A 13,213-nucleotide genomic window follows, 5' to 3' on the forward strand; every position below is an offset into this window, starting at 1 on the left:
CTGCTAGGTGGGCAGGAGCAGGGACCAAGCAACGGGAGCTCACCCCGTCGTGGGGATTTGAACCGCCGACCTTCTGATCAGCAAGTCCTAGGCTCTGTGGTTTAACCCACAGCGCCACCCGCGTAAAACAGGTATTAACAGAGATCAAATCCACACCATACATTGAAAGCACATTCAATGCCCATTTAAAGCACACTGCTTTCCCCAAGGAATCCAGGGAACTGTACATAAGAACAAAAGAGAAACCCTACTGGGTCAGGCCAAAGGCTCATTGTCCAGCTTCTTGTGCCCACATTGGCCAACCAGAGGCCCCAATGGGAAGTCTGCAAACAGGACCTGAGGGTGACAGCAACCTTCCCCACATGTGGTCAACAGCAGCTGGGATTCAGAAGCATACTGCCTCCTCCGACAGTGAAGGGAGAACATAGCCATTGTGGCCACTTATATCCACCACAAACTTGCCATATTTTGAAGAGGAAAAAGAGGACGCGATGACGGCAATTCAAAGCAAATAAATGCAATCTGTCTCAAATTTTACCCCTGGAAAAAGAGGACACATGTTGCTGGCCATCACAGAATCTTGTGAAGAACCCCAAGATAACTTGGTGTGGTGATTTCAATACTTTAAAGATGTGCAATCATCATTGGAAATAATGATCCCCCACCACAGATTAAATGCTGTGCTTCTCCATTTCAGTTTAAGATTCCTTTCCATAGCAGTCGCCCTGTGCCAAGAGCCCACAACCTCCCCCTTTTCGAATACTGTACAATAACGGACCGAGTAGATTAGACACACAGGCTGCCTCTACTCCACCATTCTGTTTCCCACACAGTGGCCAGCCAGATTCCGCTGGGAAACCTACAACTAGGGCAGGGAGGGCCTGGCCTTCCCTGGTTTGTCCCTAGCAACTAGTATTCAGAAGTAAGTTGCCTCTGAACCTGGAGGTTCTGTTTCACAGACACAGCTCACAGCTGTTTGCAGACTTCTCCACCTCCACCTCTTGCATGAATCTGCCCGATCTCCTTTTAAAGGAAGTTACCAGCACAATCTTCACCATGTCTGCTCAGTGGCAGGTCCTGTTGAATTCAGTGGGGCTTAAACACACACAGAGGGGCTTAAACACACACAGAGACGCACCACTTAGCCTACCCTGAATCTGCTGCCGGCTCGGATGACTCCCAAGTCCCCCTGTCATGGAAGAGAACCACTCATATGCAGAGATCTCGGGCTGGAGGGGCGAGGCGCAGGTTCGAATCCGCCGCAAGGCTGAGTTTTTTAACCCATTCCCTCCCGGCCGGCCTGGCCTACCTTACAGGGCTGTGCCGAGGAGGGCGGCCCCCTCCTTTGCTACACACATACGATTCGCAAAAGGAAAGACGAAGAAATGAAGAAGGAGAAGACCCAAGTCCGGGGGGAGGCGAGTCTAGAGCGCCGTGGGGGGGGGGGAGGAATCGCCCGCAGTCAATCACGAGGGAGGGGGCGGGGCTACGAGGGAGGGGCGTGCCCGCGCTTCTTACCGGGGCGGCGGCACCATGGGGGTCCTCAGCGGAAGGCAGAGGCGGCCTCCTTCCGTCGCGCACCAGCTCCTCAGCAAACTTCAGCTGGGCCCCGGGCCCCACTCCTCCTCCCCGTCAACCACTTCCGGTTGCGGCCGCCCCAGAACCTCACTTCCGGGCTTCAAGGGCTTACTTCCGGTTCCTCCTCTATGGCTCGAGCCCGACTCTGGTTCGCACGCCCCGCCCATCTTTTTTTTTTTTTTAAACCAACCCTTCGCTAACCCCGCTAGAGATAGAAATCAGGGTAGAGTGACACGCGCAGCCTGAAAGTCAGAAGGCTCTTAAAAACAACAACAACTCTTATTTAAAGTTCCTAATGGGGTTGTTTTTATTTCTTCCTCCCATAAAAAAGCTGTTCGACAGTGGAACAGATTCCCTCGGGAGGCGGGGGGCTCTCTCCTTCCTTGGAGGTTTTTAAGCAGAGGTTGGTTGGCCATCTGTCATGGACGCTTTAGCTGAAATTCCTGCCTGCATCGCAGGGGGTTGGACTAGATGACCCTTGGGGTCCCTTCCAACTCTATGATTCTATGATTTACCAGGATGTAGGGGACGTGGGTGGCGCTGTGGGTTAAACCACAGAACCTAGGACTTGCTGATCAGAAGGTCGGCGGCTTGGGGCTCAGTCCCTGCTCCTGCCAACCTAGCAGTTTGAAAGCACGTCAAAGTGCAAGTAGATAAATAGGTACCACTCCGGCGGGAAGGTAAACGGCGTTTCCGTGCGCTGCTCTGGTTCGCCAGAAGCGGCTTAGTCATGCTGGCCACGTGACCCGGAAGCTGTACGCCGGCTCCCTCGGCCTGTAAAGCGAGATGAGCGCTGCAACCCCAGAGTCGGCCACGAATGGACCTAATGGTCAGGGGTCCCTTTACCTTACCTTTTAGGGACCACCCGCAATACGAGAGATGGGTGTGGCATACGGTGTAGACTGAAGTGTGTGAGACAGGCAGGGAAGCAAATTTCTTGAGTTTTTACCAATAATGTAACCAGTGCAGGTTGGACCACAGCCACCCACTCAGAACAGAGATGCAATGATAGGGAAAGCTGCATGGGTCAGAATTCTACCTGCCATGCAAGCTTTTAAAGGCTCAGATGTCACCCCCTCGGTGACATGAAGGTAGCCTTCAACTTATATACCGACCCTAAGAGAAATGGCAGATCATGGAGATACCTGATTTCCTGATCATCTCTTGCTCATATTTCCAAGAAACCCCAGAACAGGGTGTAGTGCAGGGATAGGCCTTCCATATGCTGTTGGGCTCAAACTGCTATCAATCCCAGCCAGCAGGGCCAGGCGTCAGGGATGATGGGTTGCAGCCCTCCATCTGTTGTTTCCTCATAAGCACCATTAAGACTCATTCTGTGGCGACTGTAAAGCCAAGGCATCATTCTTCTGCCTTGGGTCTCTTGCTGCTGTCACTCTGCTCTGCCTCCTTTTCTCTCCCTTCCACAAAACTGGAAAGTTCTGGCTTTTGTTTTCATTCACTGAACATTTAATACATATACAACATCAAGTACAGAGGAAAGCAACATTCTAAATAAATGAAATGGCTTTAATTTATATAAAGCTGCTATGTGTGCTTAGTGCTCTGAGGGACACTCACATTCACACACTACTAAATCGGGTATTTCCCCCTCCATCCTGCTTGCAGAATTATTAAACCTCTTCTTGCTGAGCTCATCCTACAGGTCTTATTCTGTTATGCAGGAAACAAGGATGGCAATAGCCAGGACACATCTGACTTAGTGGGAAAATGAGTGTATGTGTGTCCAGACCCTTTGAGTGGCAAATTAGGCCCACTGGTCTTCAACTGGTGGGCTGGGACCCCCCTAGTTGATTGCAGTCTGATCCAAGGTGGGTCACAACAGGAGCACTAAAAGGGTAAAGGTAAAGGTACCCCTGCCCGTACGGGACAGTCTTGACAGACTCTAGGGTTGTGCGCTCATCTCACTCTAGAGGCCAGGAGCCAGCGCTGTCCGCAGACACTTCCGGGTCACGTGGCCAGCGTGACGAAGCTACTCTGGCAAGCCAGAGCCGCACACGGAAACGCCGTTTACCTTCCCGCTAGTAAGCGGTCCCTATTTATCTACTTGCACCCAGGGGTGCTTTCGAACTGCTAGGTTGGCAGGCGCTGGGACCGAGCAACGGGAGCGCACCCCGCCGCGGGGATTCGAACCGCCGACCATGCGATCGGCAAGTCCTAGGCACTGAGGTTTTACTCACAGCGCCACCCACGTCCCTTAACAGCAGCACTACCACCTTGTAAATATATGGTAAAAATTGAGAAAGGGTCCCCAATGAAGTGGCTCCTGGGCCTGAAAAGGTTGTAAGTTCTAATAATTTATATTAAGGCTAAAGGGTGACCTAAAAATGTTTTAATAAATGCATTGTTTTTATAGCAATATATATTATTAATAACATTTGTAGCAAATTACCTGTAATTTATATTAGGGTCAATATAAAAATATTATGATGTATATGTATTAGAACACGCTTAACTGATATAATCAACTCTAAGCGAAAGGCTGGACTGGATGAATCCCAAACCAGAATTAATATTGCTGGAAGAAATATCAACAACCTCAGATATAATTAAAGAACCTTTTAATGAAGGTGAAAGAGGAGAGCGCAAAATATGGTCTGAAGCTCAACATCAAAAAAACTAAGATCATGGCCACTGGGCCCATCACCTCCTGGCAAATAGAAGGGGAAGAAATGGAGGCAGTGAGAGATTTTACTGTCTTGGGTTCCATGATCACTGCAGATGGTGACAGCAGTCACAAAATTAAAAGACGCCTGCTTCTTGGGAGAAAAGCAACGACAAACCTAGACAGCATCTTAAAAAGCAGAGACATCACCTTGCCGACAAAGGTCCGTATAGTTCAAGCTGTGGTTTTCCCAGTAGTGATGTATGGAAGTGAGAGCTGGACCATAAAGAAGGCTGATCGAATGGATGCTTTTGAACTCTGGTGCTGGAGGAGACTCTGGAGAGTCCCATGGACTGCAAGAAGATCAAACCTATCCATTCTGAAGGAAATCAGCCCTGAGTGCTCACTGGAAGGACAGATCGTGAAGCTGAGGCTCCAATACTTTGGCCACCTCATGAGAAGAGAAGACTCCCTGGAAAAGACCCTGATGTTGGGAAAGATGGAGGGCACAAGGAGAAGAGGACGAGAGGACGAGATGGTGGGACAGTGTTCTCGAAGCTACAAACATGAGTTTGACCAAACTGCGGGAGGCAGTGGAAGACAGGAGTGCCTGGCGTGCTCTGGTCCAGGGGGTCATGAAGAGGCGGACACGACTAAACAACAAAAAAAGCTATTATCCAAATATGCTTAATATTTGACTGCATCGTAAACGATTTATATATAAATCGTTTATATATAAAAATATAAAAAAGATTTATATTTGTACATATAAATTATATGAGGGCCGAAAGGCGAGACAGCAATTTACGAACGAATAAAATATTAAAGCTTTAAAGCTACATATTTATTATATCTTATATGATATTTATATTGCATGTTATATAAACAATAACGCAATAATATATGTTTTCCCGCACGGTCCTGATTATTCCTGCCTCCTTTCCACTTCCGCGCAGAGGACGGACAGCGATAAATTATTAATTAAAAAAAATTAAAAAAGCGAGCGAGGGGAAGGGGAGGGGAAATCCCAAACCAATGCCAATGTCAGCCAATCAGCCTCCACTACGTCAACAAACGTCGCCCTCCCGGCGCCTCCCCCGCCCAATCAGCGCCATCGGCGGCGGCGTTTGAAAAGCGGCGGTTGAGGAAGGGGTGTGTGTTTGCGTGTCTGAAGCGCGGGGGAGGGAGGGAGAGGACAGCAGGCGCCCTCGCGCACGCGCCGAAACGACGTCTCGCGCCGGGCTCCTCCCTCGTCCCGCCTCCTCTTCCAACGGGCGCCAGTGAGAGAGGCCTGAGCGCGCGCCGCCGCTCGCTCGTTGGCTGCTGCTGCAGGGGCTGCCGGGATACTTCTGTGACGGGATTCTCCTATTAATTATCGTCGTCGTTGTTGTTGTTTCCCTCTCATGGCTCACAATCAGATCTACTATTCGGACAAGTACGACGACGAGGAGTTCGAGTACCGGTGAGAAAAGGCGAGGCCTAAGGCGGGGAAGCGGCGGGGTTTGCCCTGAGAGGGAGAGGAGGGGCGTGGCTAGGGGTTGTTATGGCTACGTTGAGGGGCGGGGCCCTAAAGGAGTGGGCGGGGCCTTCAATAAAAGAGAGCTGGGCAGTGTGGTGTAGTGGTTAGAAGGTGAAGACTAAGCCCTGGGTTCAAATCCCTCCACTCAGCCATGAAGTCCATTAGGTGGTGACTGGCTTCTCACGCTAGCCTGCCTCACAGGGTTGTTGTGAGGGTAAAATGGGGGAGGGGAGAGAGAACCATTTGCTCCATCTCAGTCTCCTTGGAAGGAAAGGTGCTGTCAAAACGTAATATTATAATGGAATAGCTTCAGGAAGAATCTTTCGGAATAACGAGCAGTTCTGATGGTAAGTTAGGGAGCAGCTCTGGAATGAAGCTCATAATCTGTTATTTGGATGGATCTAGCATTATCATTACCGTTATTGTCATCATTTCTGATGTAGGGGACAGTTTTTAGGAATAATCTCTCAGGATAGTAATCAGAATAACCAGTTATGATTGTGGGTTGTTGGGTGCAGGAGATTCAGTAGTAGGAAAAAGGAAGTTTATGATATACTTCCTTTGTTACACTGTGTGTGTGGTTTAGATTGAGAGGTGGCTTTCCAATGGCTACTATATGTATATAGTACTGCCTTGAGAGTATTGGAGGCAACATGCTTAACAGTTGCTGAAGAATGACAATAGGAAAGTGACATTTCTTTCAAGTCTAGTCTTGTGGGCTTCCCAGAAATGTAAGACCCTGCTGGATCAGGCCAGTGACCCATCTAGTCCATCATCCAGTTCTCATAGTGGCCAACCAAATGCAAAACTCTCTCCTGCGGTTTTCAGCCACTGATATGCAGAACGAAACATTGCTTCCTCTGATTGTGTAGGTAGACCGTAGCCATCATGGCTAGTAGCCATTGATAGGCTTGCCCTCCATATATTGGATCAATTGAACATAACTGCTGGACCAGATGGGCCATGGGTCCAATGTTGGTTCTCTTTACTTTCTGATGATTGACTTAATGGTCACAAACTATTTTACAGCGATCCTTCCTGTGCTTCTTTTAACATTCTCTTCTCTTGATCCTGCCGCTGCAGGCACGTGATGCTTCCAAAGGACATTGCCAAGCTGGTCCCGAAGACCCACCTCATGTCCGAGTCAGAGTGGCGGAACCTGGGGGTCCAGCAAAGCCAGGGCTGGGTTCACTACATGATCCATGAGCCAGGTAGGTTGCACAATGGCACAGGAGGCTTGGAGCAACTGCTAAGAGACCTTGCTTGAGGGGAAGGGCTGACAAAATGGCTTTCTGATATCAGAGTAGCAGGAAATAGATCAGGTAGGATGTGAGACCTGCTGTCTCTCTGTTGCACATGCACACATTTCTTCTTAATGACCAAAAAGAGCTGTACTACAATAGCTGCTTTAAACACCAAGTTGAGTTGTGCTGTCATTGTGCCCTGCCAGAATTCTAGGCAGCTGGCTTTCTTACGTCTGGAGCAGGGGTAGAGGATATGTGATCCCTGATTGGTTGGGACATGTATCTAGGGCATGCTTGGCAGATCTGAGCCCCTCCAGATATTGGACCACAACTTCCATCATGGCTGACCATTGAGAGTCCTGGGACTGCTGGGACTCCAGCAGTGCGTGGAGAGCCACAAGTTCCCTGCCGCTGCCCTGGATGAACATCTAGTCTGACCCAATATAAACAGCTCCTCTAGTTCTACACTGCACATACTTAAAACAAGGAAGTCGCTCCCACAAGAGGCAGGCAGTGTTGCCCAGCGACTCGGATGATTTTAAAAGAGGATTAGACAAATTCATGCAGTAGAAGGTCATCAATGCCTATTAGCCATGGTGGCTATGCTCTGCCTCCACAGCTGGAGGCATTAATGCTTCCAAGTACCAGTTGATGAAAACTACAGGAGGGAAGAGTTTTCTTGTTCTCAGATCGTGCTTGCAGGTTTCCCACAGGCATCTGGTTGCCTACTGGGCTGGGCTAGGTGGTCCATTTGCCTGATCCAGAGGGGTCTCCTTGTGTTCTTATGGACAACAGTGAAGGACAAACAGCTTTTGCCTTTATGCCTGTGGACTTGCTGGAGGAATCTTGTTTGTTTTTTAAATAATTTTTATTAACTGGCCAATCACATCAAATTAAATCACATCACATAAATTCCAAATTACAAAGCCAAATTTTTAAATTTTGTTGGGGGAACCCATACTTCAAGATCCAAAGGGGGATTCAGATCATCTTCTTATTACTGCGTTAATGTCCAAATCAGTCCCAATCAGTCCAGACAAAGTTCATAATTCTATCCAGTCTTATCTTGGTGTTTCCACATCATATCTTGTTCATATAATTTCTATTTTTCCTTTACGATCTCTTCTGTTAGTCTCCTTAAGCCGATAAGCAAAATAATAATCCTGTGTGGATTTCCCGTTCCTCCACTAAGTCCAGATGGTTTCCATATATCTCCTTCGTAGATAGCATCGCTCTTTCCATCATAAATTTGGCATTTGTCGCTCTTAAGTCCCACCAAGAAGTTGATCCACGATATGTAAACAACTCTATTTCTCTCTTTCTCCCAGACCCAAGAGCTCCAACAATGCCTCCCAAAATGGCGACGGCATTTTTAACTGCGTCATTCCAAAACTCTTAGCTTTCCAGCTTCATCTTGAAACATTGCTTTGGTTCGAAAGTTTATCTCCACACAGCCTTAAATCCACAGCTTAAGTCCTTAGTTTCTGACTCATTAGGGGAGGGGATTCTTGTTAAATCACATAAGAAAAAGGAAGGCAGGTTTCCCCCCCTCAGTCATTTGTCGTACCGTATCTTGACGTATCTTCTCATATTTTATTCTTGTCTTGTTATCAGAGATCTCTTCTGTCAGCAGTCTTTACTCCCCTTTTTCCTTGAAGCATGTGCAATTTATCTCGTCCAAATTGTTTCTTTTGAAGATTCTTGCAACTAGTGGCGCGGATCAGGGACGGCGTCCAGGAGTGCTGGAATCCCACAGGAGGGCTTTGTGCCTAGTGCCCCCACCCCCACAAATTTGGGGGTGGTATAGGGCACAGCAGGCAAGGGCCGTCCCCCCCACAATCCTGGGGGGGGGTTAAGGAGGCTAATTACCCCCATCATAGCCTCCAAATTACGTCGTGTGGGTCGGAGAGATGTTATTGTCAGCCATCTTCCGATGCGCCACCTAGTGGCCCCTTGCTGGAGGAATCTTGCAGGCTCTCCTTATGCTCTTCAGAGAGCTATGTCTGAAGGGAGATAGCTCTCCCACTCAAAGGGAGGCAGTGAGGGGTGCACATTACTGTTACAAATTATAGTTTCAATCTCAGTAACTGTATAGACTGTATATCTATTCAGACTTAAAGATATTTAGGCCTTTGCAGAGAGCCACTGCCCTATAAAGCCTGTGTTTTTTAAAGCACACAAATGTGGCTTCAAAAACAGCATCCACTGCTTCTGTCGGCTTCTTGCAAATCCCAGTTTTGATTTAAAGTTGCTAGTTCCTCACTGCTTTCTATTTAAGCGAATGCCTCTGCCTCCCCTAGGAGCAGAGTTTATGTATTAATAAAGTACTCCTTATGGCCCAGTTTACTGGTGTTCATAATGTTCACCACCCTTGGTATGTGATTGAATATGACAAGATGAAAAGACTCCTGGCATATACTGCATATCTTGCCTCTCAGTTTGGCAGAGCACCAGCCATAGTCGGGAGTGTCCATTACCTCCACTAAAGCAGGAAGTTACTTTCGTCTTCCCCTTGTCCAGATCACAGTCAGGGTTGGCCTGTCACTCATTGGGTGACAGAAGCTCCGAACTGATCAGGGAGCTGGCCAGGGATATCAAGAAGAGAAAGTACCCTGCAGTAAAGCCAAATTAGAGTTTTGATGCAGCCATTTTTTATTGTGTAAACAGAAAGAATCATTTAAGAACTATTCCTATAACTCACGCCTTGCTGTAATTGTGCTATATAGACTCATCTTAAAAACTTGGCTCTGTAATTTGTTTTTATACTGAATATGCTCTGTATATAGTTTTGTTGTTGTTTGTATGGTTATATGTTGGCTTATACACATGCTTATGATGAATCAATAAAAATTAATGTGATTAAGTAGAAAAAAATGAAATCTTTTAACCACCAAAAACAGCTTACAGTGTTCTGCAGTCACAATATTTGAAGAGGGAGAGGGACCTGTGACAAGCGTAAGATTCTGCTTCTCCCGATTCCTTCTGCCTGCAGATTTTTTAACATAGGAAGCTGCCTTCTACTGAGAGACCATTGGTCTATCTCTCTTAGTGTTGTCTGCACTGACCAGCAGTGGCTCTCCAGTGTTTCAAGCAAGGGTTTCTCTCAGCCACACCTGGAGGTGCCAGAGATTGAATCTGGGGACCTTCTGCATGCAAAGCAGCTGTTCTACTGCTGCTCTTACATGGTTGTAGCTTTAAGCTTATTTGAAGTTGCTGCAGTGAGGATTAGCAACTTCAAATCAAAACCTGGATTTGGAGGAAGGTGATGGACGCATCGGATGCTGTTTTGGAGGTCATGTTTGCGACACAGCTGTGACTGTGCCATGTGCAAAGTGCTCATTTGATTTTTGACATATGCTTAGAAACACCCACGTTAGGCTTGAGTCACCTGGCCTTTCAATATTATTTTCTAGATCTTTTTTTAACATGCCATTTCCTCTCTCCCTGCAGAGCCCCACATCCTGCTTTTCCGACGGCCGCTGCCAAAGAAGCCAGAAAAATGATGTGCTTGGGCCTTTCCCCATGTTTTAGCTATAAGCACCTTCAAACAAAAAACCCAGCAACTGTGTTTTTTGGAAAAGTTTGACAATTGTTTTCACTATGTCTGTCAAGAAAAGGCCACTCAATGCAACAGTTAATGCCGGACAAGAAAAGCTTTGCTTGCTGCAGAAAGACTGTCTGCTGAAAAGGATTGGTTTTAGCTGCTGAAACATTGATATTTTTTTACACTGGCAGAAGCCTTGCTCCTGCTTTATCCCACACAGCAGGGCTGGTTTGGTTTTTAAACCCAGGAGAATGCAGTGTGTTTCCCTGGTTGGATATTTCTAATCTATGTTTTTTAAATCTTTTTTTAAAACCTTGTATTTCATGTTAATCCTTTGGAACTTTTAAAAGTTACGCTTGATATGACTGTTCTTCAGGGTCTGTCAATAAAGCACCAAGGTTTTACACATCCTTTTGCTTATTTCATAGACTCCCTCAAACCTTCTGGTTGCTGTACTCTCAAATGTGGCTTGAACAGCTTTGTATTAACAGCTGATGTTCAAACAGTGCATGGAATTGCATGCAGGAAAGTGAATGGACAGGCAGAGAAGGGGAGAATCTGCCAGTGTGTTGGGTAGATCTCTATATTTTTATCCAATCAGTGGTTATTTCTATGCCTCCAGGGGCAGCGCCTCCCTTCTCCATGGTCACCATAACAATGCTAACAAAAACCTCTTAGCAGGCTATTAATTTATTTTATTTCTGCTGGTAAGTAACCTTTATGGATTTATTTAAAAAGCTGAGCTAGAAGTATTTTAAAAAATAAGCTGCAGATGAGCTTGTGCATGTTGTTGGCATCCATCTGTCTTGGGAGATAGTGGAGGAGTATGCCTTTGGAAGTGATGTCAACTGTTGGAAAGTTGCAGCACCTGCTGTGGCTGTAGAGACCGATATGGGAGAGACATGTTTGGTTGCGGGTGGGGCAGACAAAGGCATCCGGTTGTGCTGCTGCAGATGCGTTTCTTCTCTCTGCGCTCCTCCCAGCAGTCATTCCTCCTCTGGTCACTGCTATGCAAAAATGGCGTTACTGTCTGTCTCCAGGCACTGCGGTCATCTGCAAGGAATTTCCACATAGCAGGGCTGATGTCACGTTTGCAGACATCTTTGTAACGTGTGTTACAGCTTCTCTTTCTGAGGCCTTTCTGCAGAAATGGCACTGTCTCTTAAAACAAACAAACTTTACGCATCGAGAAAGGACATAGCTACCTCTCTAGGCATCCCATTGCCTCTCCTTAATACTTAAGTGGGCATAGGAACAAGTGGGGGCTGGCTCATGTGCATTCAGTTGCACAGAAATTTTTTCCCCTTAAGAGGCAACTTCCACCTCTGGGGAAAGACTTGGCAAAACTGCTAGCATGAATAAACGAAGGAATGGGTTAAGGTTAGGGGAGCCTCTTGCCTGGGGGTGGATTGCAGCCCTCCAGTCCTCTCTGCCTGGCCCTCAAGATTTCCGCTATCTACACCCCCTTACTGACCCTACCCTGTGCTCTCCTTGAGTCCTTTTTGCCTGGCTGGAATGTATCCTTTGCTAATGCCTCTTCCTTGCCTGGATGTGGACATAGAGGTCTGTATGTGTCGAAACCTCTGTCTTCAGTGTGGCTGGAACATACTCAACCATACAAAGGTAAGTGTCATGCCTGTTGCTCCGCCCATTTTTGTCTCTGGCCACGCCCACCACTGGCCCCCTGAAAGTTGCCTTTAGTATAAGGGTAGGGTAGCTTTTTCAGCCTAACAGCTACTTGTGAAACAGTGAATTAGTTGCCTCACCTACAGCTTTTTAAATTTGGACCTATCTTGAGTCCCAAGGGTGTCAGAACAGGCAAGAGCATTCAAGAGAGAAAAATTGAATTATTTTTGTTCCAGCTCAAATGCAAAATGTCCTAAAGTCCACCTGGAATTTTTTTTGTAAGCTTAGAATTGGGCAGCAAGCACCCTAATTGACAGAAGAACCATTGCAACAGCCTTTAATATAAGAGTGGGCAAGCGTTAGCCTCTGGGTGTTGCTGAAATACAACTCCCATCAGCCCTAGCAATCGTGGGCAATGGCCTGGGGCAATGGAAACTATAGCTCAGCAGCATCTGGCGGCTCCACCAACTTGACTCAAGAGGTGGTAGTGAGAAGAGGCGGGAAGATACAGTTGTCTGGTTTACACCCAATTCAAAGTGATGGTTTGCTCAACCAAAGCATAGGTCGTCTGGGCCCAACAAACTAACAATGGTTTGTTTACTGGCAGCAAACTGTGATGTGAAGTCATGATCTCCTTGGCTTAGGAAACAGTTTGTTTTGGCCATGGTGTGTTGTTAGGGCCAATCCTAACAGCCTTGCTTGACCATGGCTTCTTTTGCCACCCCACCACATATGTTCGCTGACCTACAGAAGCAACAGAAGCTGGAAAACAAACCAAGCTTTGGAGAAACAAACCATGGGTTCTCTGCAATATGAGTAATGGCTTGCTGAGTAAACCATGGTTAAAGCAAACCTTGGCTTAGCTTTGTGTGCAAACACAAGCAGTGCTGCAGCATTTTAGAGAGTTTTTATGCGCAGGATTTGTGTGAGATATAAAAACCCTGGTCCACCCAGATCTTTCTACACAAGCGGAACTTTAAACGGTTTGAAGCATAGTCTAATTTTTAACATGCACCATAGCAGCTGAGCTGACTGACATGTCCTGGCCTGGGCATCATTACTAAGGGGAAACAGAAGCA

General features: G+C 47.0%; 2 protein-coding genes across 4 annotated transcripts in view; one reads left to right on the top strand and one right to left on the bottom strand.

Moving 5' to 3' along the window:
* Nucleotides 1-1,675, bottom strand: part of SHC1 (SHC adaptor protein 1) — a 45,133-nt gene extending 43,458 nt beyond the window's left edge. Inside the window, exon 1 of one of the 3 annotated variants that reach the window (XM_083591221.1) lies at nt 1,519-1,675. The gene's annotated coding sequence lies outside the window, so the exon portion shown is untranslated. Of the gene's footprint in view, nt 1-1,309; nt 1,333-1,518 lie in introns of those variants that run through there. The other 2 variants (XM_083591219.1, XM_083591222.1) reach the window with 2 other exon arrangements.
* Nucleotides 1,676-5,356: 3,681 nt separating this feature from the next.
* On the top strand, nt 5,357-10,916 carry CKS1B (CDC28 protein kinase regulatory subunit 1B). The gene is made up of 3 exons (XM_083591688.1): nt 5,357-5,663; nt 6,804-6,931; nt 10,415-10,916. Exons 1-3 carry the CDS (start codon nt 5,605-5,607, stop codon nt 10,465-10,467), a joined length of 240 nt encoding a protein of 79 aa, XP_083447814.1. The 5' UTR covers nt 5,357-5,604; the 3' UTR covers nt 10,468-10,916.
* Nucleotides 10,917-13,213: the final 2,297 nt, after the last annotated feature.

This window comes from Podarcis filfolensis (assembly GCF_964270895.1).
Source record: "Podarcis filfolensis genome assembly, chromosome: 16".
NCBI classification, from domain to species: domain Eukaryota; kingdom Metazoa; phylum Chordata; class Lepidosauria; order Squamata; family Lacertidae; genus Podarcis; species Podarcis filfolensis.

What these genes read in the sequence shown, in the direction of transcription:
- CKS1B (XM_083591688.1), top strand. Translation starts at nt 5,605, where the DNA reads ATGGCTCACAATCAGATCTACTATTCGGACAAGTACGACGACGAGGAG. An exon ending in GACGAGGAGTTCGAGTACCG is followed by an intron (nt 5,664 to 6,803) that starts GTGAGAAAAGGC and finishes CTGCCGCTGCAG; the next exon opens with GCACGTGATGCTTCCAAAGG. An exon ending in CTACATGATCCATGAGCCAG is followed by an intron (nt 6,932 to 10,414) that starts GTAGGTTGCACA and finishes CTCTCCCTGCAG; the next exon opens with AGCCCCACATCCTGCTTTTC.